The 23,372-nt window shown below is 43.6% G+C and overlaps 1 protein-coding gene across 1 annotated transcript; it reads right to left on the bottom strand.

Moving 5' to 3' along the window:
* Positions 1–10,460: 10,460 nt before the first annotated feature.
* Positions 10,461–23,043, bottom strand: F2RL1 (F2R like trypsin receptor 1). Its single transcript, XM_081230587.1, has 2 exons — positions 22,836–23,043; positions 10,461–12,641 (listed from the first exon to the last, which is right to left on the bottom strand). The coding sequence occupies exons 1-2, from the start codon at positions 22,915–22,917 to the stop codon at positions 11,530–11,532; spliced, it is 1,194 nt and encodes a 397-aa protein (XP_081086713.1). The 5' UTR covers positions 22,918–23,043; the 3' UTR covers positions 10,461–11,529.
* Between the last annotated feature and the right edge of the window lie 329 nt (positions 23,044–23,372).

Raw genomic sequence — 23,372 nt, 5'->3', positions numbered from 1 at the left:
GCACATACTCTGGCCAAGTACCATTCTAGACAGTTTAAATGTATTCATGCATTTCATGCTCAGAAATCATATGAAGAATCACTAGCCCTGTCTTACAGCTCATTAATCGGAAGCACTGAGAAATCAGTAATTTTCCCAAAGTCACTGTTGGTGAAGTGAGGATTTGAACCCAGTTCATCTGGCTCCAGAGTACTTGCTCTTCACCACTGGGGGGCGCTGGTGGGGTGGGTCTATCTCAAGCAGTTTCGTGGGAGACTCAGAGCCTTCGCATTCTGTTTACTCAGAGATGTATGGGCTCTAAGTCATAAATTACAGCTCTGCCTGCTTTGTCTCCTGATAACAAACAACATACCTGCCACACCCTGAGTATGGACTCCACAGCCACAAAGACTTCCTGAGACCTGGATGATTCCCAGCCAGGGCTCCAGAATTAGCTCTCTGGAGGAAGCTTGTCATCTCCACTCCCTGAAATCAAGATAAGAGCATTCTCCTTACCTCATCTCCCCAGAAGGCAGCTTTAAGGTTAAAAAAAGAAAGAAAGAAAGAAAGAAAAAAGTGGAAGATTCTGGTTTCTAACTCTAGAGGTTGAAGTTCGAGGAAGGAGAACTCTGGGCCATAACGCAGGGGTTGGGTAGGACAAAAAAAAGGTCAGAGGGTGGTTACCATGGGGCTTCCTGGGTAAAAGGTGTCCTGATTACCTTGGCCACAAGGAGAAAGAAAGAAAGAGAGAGAGAGAGAGAGAGAAACACGAGGGAGGGGCTGATAGTGGCTCAGAGCCCTGGGCTTCTGATGGGCCCCTTGCCCTGCACAGTTAGTTTCCTTCTGGCTCCTGTGACCATCCTGGTCTCCTGCTTCACTCCCACGTCACCTCGAGACACTCAGGTGTCATATTCCTGTCCAAGCTGAAAGATCCAGAAGAATCTTCAAGGTGTGGCTTGGCCTCCCTAGATCTGCTCAGGAGATTTTATTTAATTTTGCTCATGCCTTCCCAGATGCCAGTTGAATACCACTCCCAAAAAGACGCAGAAGCCATTCATGCTTCTCCTCAGACCAGCAGCCCTGGGCCTAAGATGGCTCTTGGCCTAGAGAATCACCACTTGAAAGAAAAGAGAGGGGCAGACACAGGTCGGAAAGGGTCCAACACACACAAGAGTATCTTGAAAGAAAAAACTCCAGGATAGGCTCTGGAGACTGAAACATCTCTCTTTCTAAAATAACTATTCCAGCCCACCTGAAAAAAGAAAATTAAAAGCTCCAAACTGTAGATTTAAAGAATGATGGACATTCTGGGGAGGCCAGAATGAATGTGTGGGAGCAGAAGGTACATGTGAAACATCCACACTGTCAGTTAATGATGGGTCCTGTCAGAGTGGAATTCCCAGGCACAGCCAACCAGACATGGACAGTGGCCTGGGGCCTGCTCTTCCCTGTCCTTAGGAGCACATTAAGATCCCTACGTAGGGGCTTCCCTCATGGCGCAGTGGTTGAGAGCCCGCCTGCCGATGCAGGGGACACGGGTTCGTGCCCCGGTCCGGGAAGATCCCACATGCCACAGAGCAGCTAGGCCCGTGAGCTACGGCCGCTGAGCCTGCGTGTCCGGAGCCTGCGCGTCCGGAGCCCGTGCTCCGCAACGGGACACACCACAACAGTGAGAGGCCTGCGTACAGCAAAAAATAAAAAAAAAAATCCCTACATAGAAGAGCGAAGTGATAAGGATTTTAGTATTCCTAGTTGCTTCCCATAAAGTGCAAAATGAACGGATGTATAATCAGAGTTCTTAGGTCAAAAGAGCCTTTTCTTTCCCGCAGTAGGCTTTTTAAATTGCCAATGGAGTGCAGTTAGCAAAATCCAGACTGTGGGAAAATCTCCCAACAAATAACCTGTTTTTTCTTCAACAAATAAATTGCAAGAAGGAAAAAAAAAAAAAAGATAAATTAAGAGGCTTAAAAGACATTAATCAGTTGCAACGTGTGACCTTTATTTGGATTCTAGGGTTTTTTTTTTTAACTAAAAAAAAAAAACGGGCTTCCCTGGTGGCACAGTGGTTGAGAACCTGCCTGCTAATGCCGGGGACATGGGTTCGAGCCCTGGTCTGGGAGGATCCCACATGCCGCGGAGCAACTAGGCCCGTGAGCCACAACTACTGAGCCTGCGCGTCTGGAGCCTGTGCTCCGCAACAAGAGAGGCCGCGATAGTGAGAGGCCCGCGCACCGTGATGAAGAGTGGCCCCGGCTTGCCACAACTAGAGAAAGCCCTCGCACAGAAACGAAGACCCAACACAGCAAAAATAAATAAATAAATTAATAAACTCTTACCCCCAACATCTTCTTTAAAAAAAAAAAAACAAACAAAATGCATACACCCTTTAAAAAAAAAAAAACCCAGTATGACATTTGAGACAAGTAGAAATTTGAACATTGACAGGATAGTTGATATTAAAGAATTGCTTATATTTAAGGTATGATTTTTAAACGTCTTTTCTTTTAGAATCACTGAAACATTTACAAGTGAAATAATATGATTTCTGAGACTTGCTTCAGAATAAATGGGGCGGTGCTGAATGGGGCAGAATTGAAGGGTTGATGGTTGTTGGGACTGAGTGATGGGTACATGGACCTAGAGCTTCCTTATACAATTCAGTTATCTTCTGTGTGGGTACAAAATTCTCCATAATTATTAAATTTTTAAAAAGCAAAGAAAAAAAAGGATTCTAGTTTTAATGAACAGAAACTATCATTGGAATAAATATTATCATTTCCCTCCTTGCCCTGCAATTCTTTTTAAACCATAAATTCTGATAAATCAGCTATATTTTAAACAAAACCTCCCACCTACAAAAATCTTTAGTTGGAGGGAAAATTTGTCTTGTCACCAATAAGAACTAGATACAGTCCCCTCCAAGTGCCCAGGTAGCTTCTGAAAGAGCTCAGAACACAAGATGTTGGCTAAACTACTCTCTCGGGATTAGGTAATTAAGTCTAGCCAGTGCTACATAGAAGCTCTAATTAAACTCTTTTATGCACTGAAGTCATTCACCCCAGGCTACATGCTGAAGCTGGAGTAAGGTACTCAGATGACAGCCAAGACCTGGCGATGCTGAGAATTAATCCCTCATCTGCAGGTGAGCTGGCCAGGGCCCAGGGCTCAGACTCCAAGCTATTAGGTACCAGGTGGATGGGCTGCAGCCATGCCCTCCTATTCTCTGTGAAGGAATGATACAGGACTTTCTAGAACAAAGGAGGTCCCAAATGGAACAGGAGTTTTCTGCAACCCACCCAGAAGAATATTTAGGTTTCCTCTCAGAGACAATACAAAGAGAAATGGGACCAAATTTCCCCAAAGCTAGCACCTTTCAAGTGGCACTGCTTTCGTGGTGAAGATTGGCAGAAGAATATGCCCAAAGTAAGTAAAGGAGGAAAGACACTTTCTTTTCTCCCAAGGTGCTCATAGCTCTGCATGACCATTACACTCAAAATTTGTGAAGTTTAGATAGGCAAATATTTAAGACTGTGAAAACTCTGTGTTTAAAACAGTGTGAGGCAAAGACATTCACACACTGTTGACAAGGGTGTAAACGGGTATGCCATCTCAATAGGGCAATTAATCATGATCAAAATGATACATACCCTTTGACCCAGGAATTCTACTTCTAGAAATACAGTATATCCAAAGTCTCTCCCACCATCAGTATCTCTCTGCTCTCTACTGAATCACTCCCATCACCACATTCTAAAGATAACAGAGGGACTTCCCTGGTGGTCCAGTGGTTAAAACTACCCACTTCCACTTCAGGGGGGTGCAGATTCGACCCCTGGTCAGGGAACTAAGATCCTGCACACCACGTGGCGTGGCCAAAAAGTGTTTAAAAAAAAAAAGATAACAGAATCACTCTCAGTGCCTCTCTTGCCCCACATTCCTCTGCACCCTTTTGCAATTAAACTTGCTGTACGGGATTGTCAGGATTGTCTATCATCACTGCATTCACTTCCTTACTTCTCATTCTTTCTTGAAACTTCTGGCTTCCTCTCCCCACCACACCATAGAGACTGATGGTCTTGTCAAGGTCACCAACGTTTTCCATGTGATCAGATCCAATAGTCACTTCTCTGTTCTTATCTCACTTGACCTCTAGTAATATTTCCTGTGATTGACCCCTCTCTCCTTCATGACCTTGGATTCCCCCAAAACAGATTCTCTGGACTTTCTTTCTGCTCCAGTGGCCAGTCCTTCTCAGTCTCTTTTATTGGCTCCTTCTCTGCTTGAAAAGTTTTAAGTGTCAAAGGCCTTTGTCCCAGGCCCCCTTCTCTTCATCTATTCTCTTGCCTAGAATATCTAAGTCCTTTACTTTAAAAGTGCCAGTGATATGGCAAAGACTCAAATCTGGATCTCTCACACTGATCACTGAAAATTCCAGACTCAGATATCCAAATGTCCTACTCAACGGTTCTACTTGGATGTCTGACAGGCATCTCAAACTCAAGATGTCCTGGCCAAAACAGAACTCTTGACTTTCAAACTCCAAACTTGCTCACGCCTAATTATTTCATCATTATCCACTGAGAAAAAATCTAAGTATGATCTTAGATTCCTAGATTTCTCTTTTCCTCACATCTGTTGACTTTACCTTCAAAACGCAGCCCAAATTAGTTCCCTTCTCTCTATCATCACCCGAATTCAAGCTGACATCATCTCTTGCTTGTATTGCTGGAATTCCCTAATTGTTCTTGCTTCCCTCTTGCCCTTCTATCATCCATATCCTGTGGTAGCGAGTGACTATCAGTAAGACAATCCTATGGCATCCCACCTAGAAGGAAAGTCAAGCTCCTTACTCCCTTACAAATCCCTTCAGTTACCCAGCACCTGCCTGTCTCTCCAACCTATTTGTTCATACTCTTATTCCCCTCACCCATTCCCATGAAGCCCTTGCTTGGGATCCTCCCAGGGCTGGCTTTTTTGTCCTTTATATTGCAACTTAAATTTCACCTTCTTTGAAACCTTCCCTGAAACCCTAGCATTCTTAGCATTTGCCCTCTCTTAAAATTTACTACTAGTAGATATTTTTCTTATTTCTGGTCTCTGCCCAATCAGAAAGTCAACTCGGTGAGAACAGGGATCTTGTCTATTTTGTTCTCCACAATATCCCTCACTGCCTTGAGCATGACTTGGCACATAGTACATGGTGGAAGAAATGAAATTGAATGAACAAGTATGCAAAGATATAAAAAGATATTCACCCAAAGATTGTCTGAATAGCAATACAAGTATAGCAAAAAACTAGAAACAACCTAAGAGCTGGAGGATTCCTTATATAGTATATCCATACAATGGATACAACCATTTAAAATAATGAGGTCAATCTCTAAATGCCGATATGGAAATAATGTCCAAGATGTGTTCATATAAAGTGTGGTAGCCAGTCTCCAATATGGCCCTCAGTGATCCTCGACTTCTGCTATTTATGCTCTTATGTAGTCCCCTTCCAAAGTGAATTGGAGTTAGTCTGTGTGACCAGTAGAGTAAGGTGGAGATGATGGTGTGACTTCTGAGGCTAGGTTCTAAAGGTCATTGCAGGTCCTCCTTGCTCTCTAGATCACTCATTTTGGGGGAGGCCAACCTTCGTGTTATGAGATGACTTGAGCAGGCCTGTGGAGAAGCTCTCATAAAGAGGAACAAAGGCTTCCTGCCACCAGCCAGCATCAACGTGCCAGCCCTGTGAGGAAGCCACACAGGAAGTGGATCCTCCAGCCCCAGTCAAGCCTTCAGATGACTGCCACCTCGTGAGATCCCAAGCAAGAACCACATGGCTAAACTGCTCCTCAGTTCATGACCCACAGAAACTGCGCCAATTAGCAAATGTTTATTGTTACTTTAAGCCACTAAGTTTTGAGGAAATTGATTATGCATAAATAACATACATAGTATAACTCTTTTACTTTTAAAAAGCATATAGGTACTTATACTTATTCATGCATAAAAAATACCTCAAAGGATGCACAAAGGGAGTAACTAGGTTCTGATGTGAATGGGTCCACTTTTCAGTATATGCTCTTATATTCTCAGATTTATTTACAAGAACCACTTATTACTTTTATAATTTTTAGGTTTATTTTTTGAAAGGTTTAAGCATCACAATATTAAGAGAGAAGCCACAATAATGGCCCTTCCTAAGCCTTCTTGTCCTTTTGTTTTCCTTGACTTTCTCCCACTCTCAAGACCTGGCTTTAGAATAGGCTCTTCTTTAAAGGCTTTCCATTAACCCAAATACTGGAGGATTTTTTCTTAATATTGATTAATTTCACCAAGAACATTAATCCCACCGTTAGAATGTTGCTAATGTGGGAATCCTGATTTAAATTTGCATTTAATAAGGCAATAATGTTGCAATAACTGTGGGATGAATGAATGAACCACTCACACTTGCTGGGTGCTGATGGCTTAACTAGAGTTCGTGGAGCCCACAGGCTAGGGCTGTATTTTCTGCAGGAGGCGGTGCAGAACTGGTTGTGCCTAACTTCTCACCAATAAAGACAGACACTGGGAAATATTCCACAGACTGACCAACAGGTAGAGGCAAAGGCAGCTCATACCCAAACCACAGAATTCGTCACACTCTTCCTCAAAAAAAGGCATTTCCAAAGTGTGACCTGAGTAACTCCAATTATTTACATTTAAACAACCATCTCAGTGACATTCCAAGGCTTTGGATAAAATGGAGGACCAGAGGGTCCTCAGGGTCTGGTTTTTCCCCCTTCAGAATGAGGAGTGGGAATGGACTAGACACATGCCTTTGACTAGTGTGAAATCAGAAAGTTCGCTTTTTAAGACAACATCCAAGCTCTTCAGCAGACCCATGATTTTAATCGATGAGACCAGGGAACAGTATGATGAACTGTACCTTTGATTTGATAATACATTCCAGTCCTCCAAGGGCCTCCAGACGGTTAAAGCTACAGGAACAAAGTTGTAATCAGTAAACTGTGCATACTGATGAGATTATAGCCCTAGGATTTATGAAATCTTGATAACTGGGAAATTAATTACCTCTGAAACTCCTGCTACAAACAACTGAAATGACATACAGAGAAATGCCCAAACAACTCCAATCAAGTCAGTTTAACATGTGTTCCGCACAGTGGGACAATCCACATTCACTTTCAAATTAGGAGAGCTCTCCTTCAGTCAATGGAGCCAAAGGAGTGCAACATTCAAGTATTCAGATAGTTTAGAAAAATCAGAGCCACTAAGACTGGGGGCACAGAGTAAAGACAAGAACATCCAGGGCACTTCCAAGCTCAGGTTCAGAGTTCCTCCTCCCTCCCGTCAGGGGCCTGATTCAGGTAGAACAAGACCTTTGTGAGCCACTCCTCAAAGGCAAAAGAAACAAACATGATTGGAAAAGAATTTGCTTTAGCAAACAAACACTCATGATTCTATTTCTCAAATCTTTTTTTTTTACGCTTTTTAATGTAGATTCACAGACTTGGTGAAAATGAACCAAGAAAAATACTTCTTCGATAGGTAGTGATTAAGTTATGATCACCTGTGCACGGAATACTACCTAGGCACTGAAAATAATGAGGAAGATCCATATGAACTGATTTAGAAGTTGACATATACATGCACATATATGTATTTACACACATATATATTATTTTAAGAGTATAACATACATATAACATACATATTACATATATTTTCTATACATTATAAAAATTAGTTCCCTCTGAGAAATAAGAATGGGCATGAGTAGCAAAGAAGTAAATTTTTTTTATTTTATATATTTTTATTCAGTTTGATTTTTTTAACCATCAGCATGTATTATAAAAATGACTAATTAAGAAATAGCAGGGGGCTTCACTGGTGGCACAGTGGTTGAGAGTCCGCCTGCCAATGCAGGGGACACGGGTTCGTGCCCCGGTCCGGGAAGATCCCACATGCTGCGGAGTGGCTGGGCCTGTGAGCCATGGCCGCTGAGCCTGCGCGTCCGGAGCCTATGCTCCGCAACGGGAGAGGCCACAACAGTGAGAGGCCCACGTACCGCAAAAAAAAATAATAAATAATAATAAATAAGTAGCAGGGACTTCCCTGGTGGCGCGTGGTTAAGAATCCGCCTGCCAGTGCAGGGGACATGGGTTCGATCCCTTGTCTGGGAAGATCCCACATGCTGCGGAGCAACTAAGCCCGTGCACCACAACTACTGAGCCTGCGCTTTAGAGCCCATGTGCCACAACTACTGAGCCCACGTGCCACAACTACTGAAGCCCACATGCCTAGAGCCCGTGCTCCGCAACGAGAAGCCTGCGTACTGCACCGAAGAGTAGCCCCCACTCACCTCAACTAGAGAAAGCCCGCGCGCAAAAACAAAGATCCAACACAGCCAAAATAATTAATTAATTAATTAATTTTTAAAAATCACTTAAAAAATAGCAAATACCAAAAAAATGTTTTCCATGGGATGAGCCCACAGACCACCTGCAGGGCCCCTGAGAGCCATTTGTTTCTTCTCCCTTTTATCCTGTGTCCACCATCTTTTGCTTTCCCACCTATAAAATGGGAACCCCACTATGAGGCAGCCTGCTATGAGACTGAAAGCAGAGCCTGCAAGGAAGGCAGGGAGGGTGTATCTGGCACTGAAGTGAAAGGGGGCAAATCAGGAATGAGATCACATCAGTGGTTAGGGAGTAACAGTAATAATGCTACATAAAATTTATGAGCATATATGTGCCAAACATTTAATCCTAATAACTCTATAAGATACTATTATCCTCATTTTACAAATGAGGAAACTGAAGCACAGAGAAGCATCTTCCCTAAGTTAAACAAACAAAGAAATAATGGAGTCAGAATTCAGCCCTGCCTGGCAGCCACTAAGCTGTGCTGCTTCAGTACAAACTAAAATAACAATGAGATTTTTTCCTATCAGATTGGTAACATTTCAAAAGATTGATGGGGCTTCCCTGGTGGCGCAGTGGTTAAGAGTCTGCCTGCCGAAGCAGGGGACACGGGTTCGTGCCCCGGTCTGGAAGGATCCCACATGCCATGGAGTGGCTGGGCCCATAAGCCATGGCCGCTGAGCCTGTGTGTCCAGAGCCTGTGCCCTGCAACAGGAGAGGCCGCAACAGCGAGAGGCCCATGCACCGCAAAAAAAAAAAAAAAAAAAAAAAAAGGAAGATTGATGGATGAGCATTTCAGGAAATAGGTGCAAACATACATTTTGGTAGAAGTATAAATTACTGAAGGCCATTTGGCAAGCGTTACCTAAATTTTAAATGGGCATCGATAACTTTTGACCTGGTCATTCTACTTTCAGGACCTCATCCTACAGAAATACTCACAAAGATGTCTACACACAGATGTTCAATGAGACACTTTTTTTTTTTTTTAACTAGTTAATTAATTAATTAATTTTATTTTTGGCTGCGTTGGGTCTTTGTTGCTGTGCGCGGGCTTTCTCTAGTTGTGGTGAGCGGGGGCTACTCTTCACTGTGCGTGCAGGCGTCTCATTGTGGTGGCTTCTCTTGTTGGGGAGCACAGGCTCTAGGTGCGAGGGCTTCAGTAGTTATGGCACTCGGGCTCAGCAGTTGTGGCTCATGGGCTCTAGAGTACAGGCTCAGTAGTTGTGGCACGTGGGCTCAGTTGTTCTGTGGCACGTGGGATCTTCTCAGACCAGGGCTCGAACCCGTGTCCCCTGTACTGGCAGGCGGATTCTAAACCACTGCATCACCAGGGAAGCCCAGCACTGTTTTAAAAGAGGAAGAAAAAAAAACAGGGAGAGAGAGAAACAATTTCAGGAGCCATAGGTAGGAAATAACTAAATGACTAAAACGTCACAATATATCCAAAATATTAAGTAGTCTGTATCCTTTAAAAATGGAGGTCAATTCATAGATGCAGACGTGGAAAGAATTCTAAAATGTGGTTAAAAGAAAAACACTTATCACAGAGCAATGTGTATAATATGGCCCTATTTACATAAAAAATAAGATGTGAGACTCACTTACATTTCTTCTTAGAAGAATGATGCCTTTGCTTCCCTTCTCTCACTCCCTCCCTCGAAAACAAAAATGAAGGCAAAAGCCACATAATTCAGATATAAGTTGTAAAAAATCAGTCATGTGTTATTTATAAATCAATCATACAATAAAACAATTATTTTAAAAGGTCACAAATACACCAGTTGTATAAAGTCAGCTTGGAGTCAAGTACCTCTTTAAACACATTGCAAATCACTTCTATTTCAGAAGTTCTTTTCCAAACAGATGTGGTTCAAATCCAGTGACAGTTTTATAATTTCATATTTAATAACAAGTCAACAAAACTGGCAATAAAGAGTCCAACAATAATTTTTTAAAATACTAAGTGGTAAACACTATTCCTAGTTGTGAAACAATCTATTATTCAGACAACCTGAAGATTTTATTGAAGTCAGTAAAGAGTTACACAAGGGCTTCCTGGTGGCGCAATGGTTGAGAGTCCACCTGCCGATGCAGGGGACACAGGTTCGTGCCCTGGTCCGGGATGATCCCACATGCCACGGAGCGGCTGGGCCCGTGAGCCATGGCCACTGAGCCTGCGCGTCCAGAGCCTGTTCTCTGCAACGGGAGAGGCCACAACAGTGAGAGGCCCGCGTTCCGCAAAAAAAAAGAGTTACACAAAATTTATTTTTCTACATTTAAAATCCTTGCTGTATTTTCCTTGAAGTGGTAATGATATGCACAAAAGCTCAAAGGATTGATAAATAATTGAAAGTCTCAATGAGTCAACAAACAGAATTCATTATAAGCTGAACATAAAAGAGACACACAACATTCTTTTTGCTTCTCTTTTCAAAAACTGCCATGGCCCCTTGTCAAGTCGAAGCAGTACCCAGACCAATAGTTCCCAAAGTTTGGAGTGCATGAAAATCTTGTTAAAATGAAGGTTCCTGGGCCCTGTCCCCAGATTCTGAGCTCTGATTCCTGAGTATAATGAATCTGCATTTTTCAACAAGATCCACAAGGATTTTGATGAGGTGGTACAAGAACCCCACTGACCATTCAAAACTGTCCAGTCCTAACTTATTGCCATTGGTTGGAAACCTGATTCTAGGCAGCACCCTCACCTCTTTAGTTTCCTTATCCTTAAAGCCGGTCAATTGGACCAATCATCTCTGAGGGCCCTGAAGCCCTAACATGGTTGTGACTGACCCCAGATGTAAAATGTAGTTTTAGCTAAGAACTTAGTCTTCACGCCAATACTAGTCTTTGCAAATCACTGGGTTTCTGTCTTTTCTCCACCTTCTGAAAAGTCTGCTTCCATCAGTTCCGTTTCCAGGAGCACCTGAGTAGAGGAATTCTGAAACTGACATCTATGTTAATTTGGGGGACTTATCCTTATGCAAACAGGGAAGCTCCCAGCAATCCTGAGAGGTGTTGCATATACATGGTATGTGGTGAAACCCACTTGGTTGGGAAACAACAGAAGCATCCCCATAATGTTAATCAGGTTCCAAATCCCCGTACATAACTTCCACCGGAGGAGCTAGAAAACTCAATTGGTGGTTTTAACACTGGTTGAACTTGAAGAGTAAGAGCTGGATTTCCTAGAGAATTTAAGTGATGTGAGGGATACTTGCATCTGCTTTACAGTACGGACGCTCCGACAAAGCACAGCATTCTTTGCATGATCCCTGAAGTCTTGTGAAATGAAGTAATAGACAAAGGGGTCAATGCAGCTGTTGAGGGTGGAGAGGCAGAGGGCTACGATGTACAGGGCATAGACGTGGCTCTGGCCCCAGTTTTTAATCAGGAAGTAATGCACCACGAGCAGAAGGTTACTAGGAGTGAAGCAGATCAGGTACATGGCCAGGACAGTGACAATGAGCTTGATGGCTCTCTGCCTCTTCTTTCCTGAGTTTTTATCCAAGGCAGAAGATTGGAGGGTCCGGATCATCAGCACATAGGCAAAGGCCGTAAGGAAGGCTGGGAACAGAAAGACTCCGATGGCCAGAGAGAGGAAATAATTGAACATGTCCCCCACCAACACCTCCTTTGGCAAAACATCATGACAGGTCGTGATGTTAAGGGCTGGAATGTAGATGGCCTGCTTCACAGTGTATAAGGGGATAGTAACCAGCAGAATCAGCAGCCATATTCCCAGGGAGACACTGAGGGCAATGCTTGCCTTCTTCATGGGGTACACCATGGGGTTCACGATGACCCAGTATCTCTGCACACTGAGACAGGTCATGAAGAGGATGGAGCAGTACATGTTGCCATAGAAAAAGCCAATGAGTACCTTGCAGAGAGATTCCCCGTAAATCCAGTTGTTGCCATGGATGTGATAGGCAATCTTCAAAGGGAACCAGATAACAGAGAGGAGGTCCGCCAAGGCCAGGTTGGCCATGTAAATCACAGCAGGGTGCTTCTTCTTCGTTCGGAAAAGAAAGACCCACAGGGCCATGCCATTACTTGGTAAACCAACCGCAAATACGATCGTGTAGACAGTTGGAAGAAAGACAGTAGTCAGTTTTCCAGTGAGGACAGAGGCAGAAAACTCATCCACAGAAACGCCTGGTTCCACTGTTGCTCCTCTCCCAGTGATCTGAGGTGAGTTATCAACGTAACCAATGAGACTTCTTCCTTTAGAGGGTCTACTGGTTCCTGCGCAAGAAAGGCAAGGCAGACAAGGGTCATTACAGCAATCAATGTTTCCACAGAAATGCTGGTTTGTCCAAGTAAAATCACTTTAAAGAAAGACAGAAGGGCTGGTGGGAAGGTCACGGACAAGATGGTGCTGCTAAGCGCTACAGTTACCTGAACATTTGGGCAAAAGAGGAAAGGAGGAGAGCAGCTGAGGAGAAAAAGAAGCAGAATGAACTGAAAGGGATGGAGAGAGAACTGGCATGGATAGCACAGCATGTTATGGCAGCCCTGCCTTTCTCCAGAGCAGTGTAGTTGAAGAAAGCTTCCTGTGCTGTGCGAAAGAAGAGAAAGGAAAAAGACAGGAGGAGGAGTACACAAAATACTTATGGGTGCTTTCTTTGGGTGATGGAAATACTGGGATTTCTATGGTCTGGATTTGTTTGCTTGCTGCTTTTTTTTTTTTTTTTTACAGTAGGTATTTTTTATGGGAGGGCTGTGAAGTATGTGTAGAATATAACATTGATTTCTATGAATCTCAAAAAAAGTGACAGTATTTCCATTTATTTTTACAAACTGTCCACACTCATTAGTTCCTACCTGTTCTCATCATGGCCATCTATCTCCCTTGGGGCTATAAGACAGGATCCAGCCTGGCCTGTCACTCCCTAGCCCAAAGTCCAACACGGTGAGATTCCCAGGAGCACAGAGATAGTCCCTCTCCAGCCACAAGGACAGCCTCCGCCGTGGGCAGGGATCCCCCACTTCTGTGTGGGCTTCCTGGAGACCTTCCCATGGAAGCCAGAGGGCAGGCAAGCCTTCCGGCCTCAAGGTCACTGGACGGATAGGTACATGATTTCTGTTCAGACAAATCTGTATTCTGACTTTTAAGCAAGTAACATGGCAAGCTTTAACAATTTCCACTCTCATCCCCATATTATGAATTAAACTTTACAAATCACAAACCAATGGCATAGCCAGCCTATGCCAATGAAGTGCTCATGGACCTGCAGATGAACGTGAGGGACAACGTGAGGACATGGAAGGATCTGACTTTAATTCTGGGGAAGAGCAGTCCTTCACCATGGCACTACAGTATGCCAGGGAGGATGTTCAAACTACTCACAAGTTTATCTGATAATTTGTAGGTTTAGTCATCATTTTTTCCTCTCCTACCTTTGTGCCCGTGTTCAGCAGGATTATTCACTTCTCTTAAGGCTTCCCTACTAAGAAGTGACAGTGATTAGGGTAGGTGGAGGATGAAAGGGTGTAGAGATCAATACTTCACTTTTCATTTAGCAGAGTGGGTATCCCCCCAAAAGAGATGTCCGTGTCCTAATCCCTAGAATCTGTGATCCTTACCTTATTTAGAAAAAAGGGCTTTGTAGATGCAATTAGGATCTTGAGATGGGAAGATCATCCTGGATTATCCAGGTGGGCCCTAAATCCAATGACAATTGTCTTTATAAGAGAAAGGCAGAGGGAGATTTGAGAGAGAAAGAAGACAGAAAGGAGAAAGCAATGTGAAAATGGAGGCCGAGATTGGAGTAAAGCCAAGGAACAAGCTAAGGAATGCCAAGGAATACCAACAGCCACCAGTAGCTGGAGGAGGCATGGAACGGAGTCTCCCCTAGAGCCTTGAGAGGTGCCCACACTTGATTTCAGACTCTTGACCTCCAGAACTGTGAGAAAATAAGTTCTTACTAACTGAAAACAACAGCTCGTGGCAATTTGTTATGGCAGCCACAGGAAGTTAGTACACTTAGGAACAGACTCATCTCTTCTTCCAATTTCTTTTATAAGTTTTTCAAAAGAGCATGAATTATTTTTAAATTTAAAAATTAAAATAATATTCCTACATATTACAGTGTTCTTCAAAGCTTGACCATAACCCACAGTAAGAAACATATTCTATATGGTAACCCAGTTCTGATACATATAACCATAATGGAAAAAAAGTTTCACAAAATAATAATTAGCCTTATTGTGCAGGGTACACTCTAATACTTTCTGTTGTATTCTGTTCCGTTCTTATAAAATCCAGTCACCACCTTCTACATTGATTTCATGACCCACTTATACATGTTTTTCGCAACCAGTTTAGCAGAGTGACCGATGTTACACACCACAAGAGAATAGTAACGACATATTTATAGACTGGTAATGTCTGTGGAACTCGCTCCAGGAGCCAAAATGGCCAGAGTCGCTGTGTGAGATTACAGGTTTAATTCCAGGACTGTCCTAATTCCTTTACCCTTAATTCCTAATTTCCTTATCCCCATGGTCCCTGGCAGAGCCCTGGACCTAGCACCTGGGGTGGATTGAAAAGCTCAGCTAGCCCTACCGATGAAGGAAAGGAAGGAGAATCAAGAGCCCAGCTCATGTCTTTAGAACAGCTCTAGCCTGGCCCAGTTAGTACCCAAACCACACAGACGCCGGCAGGGGATTCCAGGAGTGCCCTGCAACAACCCTACAACCCCTTTTTTTTTTTTTTTTTTTTACTAAGCAAAGAACTTTATTAATCTTTGTTTCAAACTTTATTCCCAGGCTTCCTCAGCTTAATTAGCTGCAAAGAATGAATTGTATATAAGCAAAAACTGAAAAGAGCTGCAGTGTCCAGGGGCTTGGGCTTAAAAATATTAGAGATCTAGATTTTATCAGATCCATAAACAAAATTTTAAAAAGCAGTCACAATATAAAATAGCAGCTCCCAGTAACTTCTTCAAGATTTATCTTCTTCAGAAGTTGACTCAACTCAGTTTGCTTCATTTTTGGAAGCCTCATCAAAATTCTCCACAAGATCTGGAACTCCATCATCATCATCCTCTCCAGTAGCAAGTGGTGCTTTTCCATCCACAGATTGTTTGGGCAGAGCTTCAGCCAGTCTCCTTAAACTGGTCAGACTGTCTGCGCCAAGCTGGTTTAAGATGCTGGGTAGCATTTCTGTCAGCTGCTTTGTCTCAGCATGGCCTGTAATGGTGAAAGTGTTTGCTGCCAGAGATGCCTGAACTTTAGGGTTGCAAAATAAAACCACCTTAATACCAACAAGCACCCGCGTGTGTCCAGCGTTGCTTTCAACACTTCACGTGTATTAGCTTACTTCACTTTCACAACACCTTATGAGGAGGTACTATTATTAGAGCTGCATTTTCTAGATGCATAAACTGAAGCTTGAAAAAACGGAGTAACTTTTCCAAGGCTGAACAGTTGTTAGGTAGGGGAGTCAGGATTCAACCCAAGGCAGTCCGTTTCTAGACTCCCTGGTTCTAACCCCTAGATCACACTGAGCCTCGGAGACCGACGTGAGGTTACGCGCTGGAGTCTATTGAGACCAACCTAACCTGTGCGGATTCCACACGTTTGTTCTCAAACAGAATTTTTTTTTTTTTTTGCGGTACGCGGGCCTCTCACTGCTGTGGCCTCTCCCGTTGCGGAGCACAGGCTCCGGACGCGCAGGCTCAGCGGCCATGGATCACCGGCCCAGCCGCTACGCGGCATGTGGGATATTCCCGGACCGGGGTACGAACCCGTGTCCCCTGCATCGGCAGGCGGACTCTCAACCACTGCGCCACCAGGGAAGCCCCGAAAAGAAAATTTTAAATGTAAAACTTTACCATTTTAACACCCCCGCTTTGAACTAGCCCTTCCTCTAATAATTTATATATTTATTGGTATTAATATTAACATGTTCTGGAAGACTTTCAGAGGTGTAAGAGAATCCTATAAATTCTCCATTGGTTTGAAAAGCGGTTACCGGCTCTCTGGAGAGGCAGGTGTGGCAAAGATGGTGACTGGACAGTGGACCCCTGTTCTGAGGACTCTTCCATTCAGAGAGCTGGGACACCCAACCCAGAAACAGCCCACCAGAGACCAAGTCAATGAGTCAGACTGCGTTTCTGCAGAATGGAGCCACCAAGATTTTCTAATTACCACAAAAAGACTCAATTTTTTCCCTTGGTACCAAAACAAACCAAAAAAATTACATAACTTGCTTTATAAAAGGGAAGAAAATCTAAGCATTGATTGTCCGGAGTTACCCACATCACAAACATGATAACCAGACGTTATTTGCCTCCGAAGGGAAGAAGTACCTATGAAGTAATCTTGCAACAAACAAACGAACGAACGAACCCTCATCTGAACAAGCCCCTGGATTCAACTGCCAAATTAATAGAAATAAAGGGGACAATAGGACATGTTAAATAACATAAGAATGTCATCAGCAAAATCCAGGCTGTGGAAACTGCTGCAGGATAAGGACCTTATTTCTTCAAAATATAAATTACAAGGCAAAAACCAAGAAAGAGGTGTGGAGGTAGGGCTCATAAATTAAAAGGCTTATAAGACAATATTAACCTTATATAATGTGTGGACCCTATTTGGATCCTGATTCAAACAAACTATTAATATAGTATTTATGACACTTATGAAACAATTAGAAATATGAACACTGACTCAGTATTTGATTATATTACCCAATTTTTGTCAGTGGTTATTATGTGGTGATGTTTGAAAAGGAAATTGCCATCTTTTATGAATACATACTGAAATATTTTAAGATGAAATTATATGTGGATTTATTTCCAAATAACACAAGGAGGGGAACCCTCAGGTGCTGCTGGTGGGAATGTAAAGTGATGCAGTCACTGTGCAAAATAATTTGGCAGTTCCTGAAACGGCTCACCATAGAGTTGCCATATGACTCATCAATTCTTACTCCTAAGTATACACCCAGGACAAATTAAAACACGTGTTCATACAGAAACTTATACAGGAATGTTTGTAACAGCATTATTCATAAAAGCCCCAAAGAAGAAATAACAGAATGTCCATCAACTGATGAATGGGTAGACAAAATGTGGTATATGTATACAATGGAACATTATTTAGCAATAAAAGGAAATGAAGAACTGATACATGCTACAATACAGATGCACCTTGAAAAGGTTATGCTTTTGAAAGAAGTCAGTCACAAAGGAATATGTATTGTATGATTCCATTTATAATAAATGTCCTGAATAGGAAATCCATAGACAAAAAGTAGATTAGTGGTTGCCAGGAGCTGGGGAATGGGGCAAATTGGGGGGTGATGGCTAAGAGCGGGGGGGTGGGGAGTGGGATGTTCTTATGGGGTAATCAAAATATTCTAAAGTTGATTGTGGTAATGGATAGACAACTGTGAATACTCTAAAATGCACTGAATTGTAGACCTGGAATAGGTGAATTGTATGGTCTGCAAATTATATCTTAAAGCTGTTAAAGAATAACACAGGAAGGAGGGCAGGAAGGAGGCTGGGGCATCATTATTGAAGCTGAGTGAGAGGTACCTGGGATTCAGTGTAATATTCTACTTTCACATGTCTAAAGTTTTCCATAAAAATAAACTCATGCCAGGTCAGGAAGGTTCATGTAAAGACAGATAAAAATCTATTTTAAATTAGAGTACTAAAATAAAGGGGAGGCGGGGGAGAGCCAAGAAATACTACAAAAAGTTAGGGAAGGGTTCAAAGAGAGAGAGAGAGAAAGAAAAATTTCCTGAGAACATTCCAACATACGACCTTGAATGATCTCAATTTGAAATACCAGTCGTATTAGCTATGTTCATTGTACCAGTGACAGAGCACACGAGCAGCATGCTGCTTGGTATAACACTGGGCAGTTCTAACACTGGTAAAGGTCAAGATGCTGCTCAAAGTTCCCTGAAGCCCTTTCAGTACAGTGCACAGACTTTTACCTCATACAGCATCCTATCCCAGTCACCCCAACTCACAGAACTTGTCTACAACTGATGCTACTCCAGCTTCCGACTCTATAACCCATCTGTACACCAGACAAAATCATTTCTATTTTAGAGAGTGAAGATGAAGTTAAATGTACATATGAAGTTTAAACACATGTAAAAGGTTTAAACATACAAAAGCATTCTCCATTTGGGACCTGCAATCAACAATACTTGCCCAAGTACACAAGAATATGCACCCGCTGATGCTCAAGGCAGCATGCCCCCACCCCAATTACAAACAAACAGGAAATAAGCAACATTCATCAACCACCATTCCTAACTTACCATATCCTCAGCACAGTCCCTAGCATTAATAGCAGACACTACACTACTTAATAAGCATTGAAATGGAAAGATAGTCACAATATGTCCATTGAAAAAAAACAACTGGCAGAATAATATGCTTCCATCTATATAACAAAATTATAATTTGTTTGCAAATCTGAAGTCTAGAAAAATACCCACTAAACTATAAACAACAACCATCTCTATAGAGTAAAATGGATGGGGAGGGAAACTTACTTTTTTTACTTCACACCCCTCTATGTTGTTTGGATTACTTTTTCAAAGGAGTATAAATTGGTACAATCTATTTGGAGGGCAATTTGGCAAAAATATCAAAATTTTCAGTGGGCTTGCCCTATGACTCATCAATTTATTGCTAGGAATTTGTCCTGCACATATACTAGCTAAAGTGCACAAAAACACTATGTACGAGAATATTTACTAGAATATTGTTTACCATGGTAGAACAAAAATGGTAGTTTCAATGACCATCGAAAAACAAAAACGGCTAGTTCAATAATTTATGGCATTTATACAATGAATAATATTCCCTCTACACAAGTAAGGACAGATTTTTTTTTTATACTGACCATGAATAGATCTACTAGGTTAAAAAAAAAATAACTGTAGGACAGAATGTACTACAGTTAGCAAATGAAGAATGAAGTGAAGGGACTTGCCCAGAGTGACCTGGTGGTTGACGGCAGTTCAGCATTTAAGTCTGCTTAAGTAGACTTAATGTATGATCCTTCTATTGTTACAAAATACATATATTTCTGCATAGAGAAGTCTGTTGAGAGTGAAGAGGGGAGAGAAGGGGAGAGAAGAGGGGATGTTTCGCTTTCTTTTTAACTCTTCTGATTTGTACAATTTCGGGGACAAAATGCATGGAAAACTTCTAACTTTAAAAACGCTACCTGTTCTTTGTTATATTAAGCATCCACCTGTTGCCCACCCTCCCAACCAAAGCAAGTACAGAGCAGCTACTTTATTTGTTTAAACTCTCCTCTTGTGTTCTTTCCCCTACTATCCTGCTCACCCCGAATCTTCTTTTGCTCCGACCTTTGGGAGCACAGATCAAAAAAAATAAAAGCTTCAGTTGCTCGGTACCCCTTCTCGAGGTAAACTTTAGTCAACTTTCTCGTGTTCTTTCAGGATGAACTGTTTTCCTCTCAACACTTGTCCAGCTAATAAAACCATAAGAAACACAAACACAGACTTCACTAAAACATTGCCTATCAAGGTTAATTAGTAACTACAATGCCAGGAAGGTGACCAAACACAAATTTAAAGTCCCATCTTCATGTTCTATGTGTTCTCTCTTATTACAAAACACTGGAAATAGCCCATGTGTCTATCAATAGAGGACCAATTAAAAATTATGATACATCCATTGACAACATTTTAGAGTCATTAAAAATGTTTTATATTTACTGATATGCTACTGATGTTTATATAAACACATACTTGTACAAAAAAAATTTCTCTGTGAATATGTATTTTATGCACGGATGTATGAAAGCATGAGAAAGGCTAGAAACCAAAATGTCAGCAGTGCTTTGGATACTGAGGGTGATTTAATTAATACAACCCCTTTTTTGGACTCATTTTTCCTTTACAGTGATCACATACAGCTTGTATAATTAAAAACCAATTACAAAAAAAACACACGTTTCAGTCTCCAAAAGAAAAATGGAATGACTGCATTACAGGGGACTTCTCAGGTTCGTGACATGGTGGAAAGAAGTAAGTGCCTGAAAGAAGCAGACTTAAATGCTGAACTGCCATCAACCACCAGGTCACTCTGGGCAAGTCCCTTCACTTCATTCTTCATTTGCTATTTACTGAGGTCCTTTAGGGAATGAGACTGTGCTGGACCGTGGTGATGGAGGTGCCGCTAGGGGTCCCTGGCCTCCTGGAGTACGTGATCTGGTGGGGAGACAGATGAAACATATTTACAGAAATAACTATCGATTACTGTTGTGATCAGAAAGAAAGCAGAGGCTGATGGACAGTTTTCCTTGCCCCTCACTCAATTCAGTGGCCCGTATCTGTAAAACGAGAAGGTTACACTCTAGGCTGAGTTCCCTTCCATAAGGCAGTCTTTTGGGGAAAAACCTTGGGGAAGAAAAATCAAACCTAGGATGTGTCCTGCTGCAAACTGAGGGGCACACCTTAGGGTCGAACCGAAGAGGGTAAGCAAAGACAGTTGCTAAAGGGCAGAAACACTGGTGATGCCCTGTTTCTTAATCAAAATCAATCTAGCTTCAAGTTGTGAGGAAAGCTCCTAAAGTCTACCTAAAGTCTCGCTGTTACTTAACTGACCCTTTAGGACAGTTACCCTGCAAAGGAGTAAAAATATGTGGAGGGGAAAAAAAGTGCAATATTACATACTTCAGGTTAACAAGTAACTTGATTTTTGTTGTTGTTGTTAAGTCCCCCTTATACTTCAGGAATCCCCCCAGCTCCAGCCCCTCACTTTGTAAACAAGAACAAGCCAGACACTCGGGCAAGCTTCCTATAGGAACCATTTGAATCATAAAACAGATGAATCATCAACATCCACATATTTTTTTTAAAAAAATGTTTGCACATACTAAGCTTTGCTCCTAAATTTTAAGTTTATGTTTAAAACATAAGGGTAAACGGACATGCGTGCATCACAGTTTCAGTACTTTCTGTAAATAAATAAATGCCTTTATTCTTGTTTTTTTTAATTTTTAATACATCTTTATTGGAATATAATTGCTTCACAATACTGTGTTAGTTTCTGTTGCACAACAAAGAGAATCAGCCATATGCATACACATGTCCCCATATCCCCTCCCTCTTAAGCCTCCCTCCCACCGTCCCTATCCCATCCCTCTAGGTCATCGCAAAGCACCGAGCCGATCTCCCTGTGCTATGCGGCTGCTTCCCGCCAGCCAACTATTTTACATTCGGTAATGCTGTCAATAAAATGTGTACCAGGGGTGCAGTTTCCAAGTATCCACCAAAATACCCTTTGCTGTAACTCCAAAGGGAAAAGAATCACATTCTTCCGTCTAATTCAAATTCACAGTGACTTGCTCTTTTACAATGTCTTTATGAAGAGGATAAAAGTGAGAACCTGCCTTTTACAACAGGTCTGCAAATTTCGCAGGGAAATTAAAACTTCCCTTTTAAGGCTACCCTGGCTGCCCCAAACAGCGGGGCGTCCTTTAGCATCACAGCAGTGCCATACCAGGCTTAACAGCGCCTACGCCCTCGGAGGCCTGCTCAGCCCGGGAGGCTTCACCCGCAGCCGAACAAGTTCGAGCACACCCAGGGCAGCACACCCGTGGAACCCGGCTGCGGCGTACAAACTGGCACCTGAGCGCCGCCAGGGACGGCTCCCGTGCTGTTCCCTTCCTGGGGCGGGCAGCCTCCGGCCTACAGACCTGAGCCGCAGCCAGCATGGCACTGAAGGCCGGGGAAAACCAGGGCCGTAAGGTCACTTGGTCGAATTTTACAGGGTCGAAGAAGTTCCATTCACTTAATCCGCCCAACTGGCCTAAACCTCGGGGTGAGCGCTCGTCACCCCAAGAACCCAGCAGGGTCCGGCCCTGACTTCCACACCCCGGCTGTGCCCTGTGCCAGAGGAGCTGCAGGCCCCGGGGGCGTCTGGAACGCCGTGGGCCGACCCCAAAGAGTGGCCTCCAAAAGTTGAAGGAGGCTGCAAAAAGCGAGGCAGAAAGTTCCCAGGCCGCGGGCTCCCATCCACGCCACCCCGCTCTGAGCCATCAACTCGCTAACTCCGCGGGTCCCGCAGGACCAGCCCGGAAGAGTCTCAAGGGTGTGCGAAATGTTCCTTAAGGATTTTCGTGTTTGCGAAGAAACTCACCGGCGCCCGAGAGGCTAAGCCCTCTGGGTACTCCGTAGAAGCGAGCACTCCGCTCCCTCCCTTTCCCCTCCGTAGACTTCATTCTCTCCCGCTGGTCCCAGCCGGTTGCTCCCCGGGCGCAGGGATCCCCCTTCAAAGCCGCCGAGAGGAAACTGCGGGATGTCGGGAGGAGTTGGCGGCGGCGGCAGAACACCCTTCGCGCACCTGCCCCTCTTCCCCCACCTGCCCATGGTGCCCAGGACCCCCGCTCCATAGCCGCACGAGCTCTCCTTGGCCAATTTCTCACCTAGGACGGTGCGATTGCAGGAGGCAGAGGTCCCCATCAGGATGACGCCCCCCAGCAGCCACGCCGCGCTCAGGCTTCGCATCCTTCCAGCAGCCCTGACACCCGGCGGGCGGGGAATTCGCTGCCACCGATTCGAAACTCAGAGTCCCACTCACCGCTAGGAGAGAAAGCCACCCTCCCACCTGCCCCTAATTGGAGCCTCTGCGCACGCCTCCCCGGAGCTGGAAATGTTTCAGTGAAACTCGAGAAGCTCGACATACCTGCGCGACGCCACGCCCCGGGGCCGGAACGCAACGCTCGGCTCTGCGGTTCGAAGACCGGGCGTCCCGGCCCCGCCCCCGGCCGCCGCCCGCACGCTGTGGCCCCGCCTCCGCCGCCCCAGGTGCGCCAGCCGCTAAGGAGCTGTATCGGAATGCAAACGGCTGGAACGCTCAGATCGCAAGGCCGAAAACTACCGTTAACCTTTAATTCCTCCTAGGGAGCCAGCCAGCGTTGTTCATCCCTATCCCTCCCCTTTCCTAAATGGCAAAAAGCCAA

Source organism: Mesoplodon bidens, assembly GCF_964165515.1.
Source record: "Mesoplodon bidens genome assembly, chromosome: 4".
In the NCBI taxonomy this organism is placed as follows: Eukaryota; Metazoa; Chordata; class Mammalia; order Artiodactyla; family Ziphiidae; genus Mesoplodon; species Mesoplodon bidens.
The sequence above is the reverse complement of the archived record's forward strand: the minus strand, read 5'-3'. Positions and strand labels throughout refer to the sequence as shown.

What these genes read in the sequence shown, in the direction of transcription:
- F2RL1 (XM_081230587.1), bottom strand. Translation starts at nt 22,917, where the DNA reads ATGCGAAGCCTGAGCGCGGCGTGGCTGCTGGGGGGCGTCATCCTGATG. An exon ending in CTGCAATCGCACCGTCCTAG is followed by an intron (nt 12,642 to 22,835) that starts GTGAGAAATTGG and finishes TTTCTTGCGCAG; the next exon opens with GAACCAGTAGACCCTCTAAA.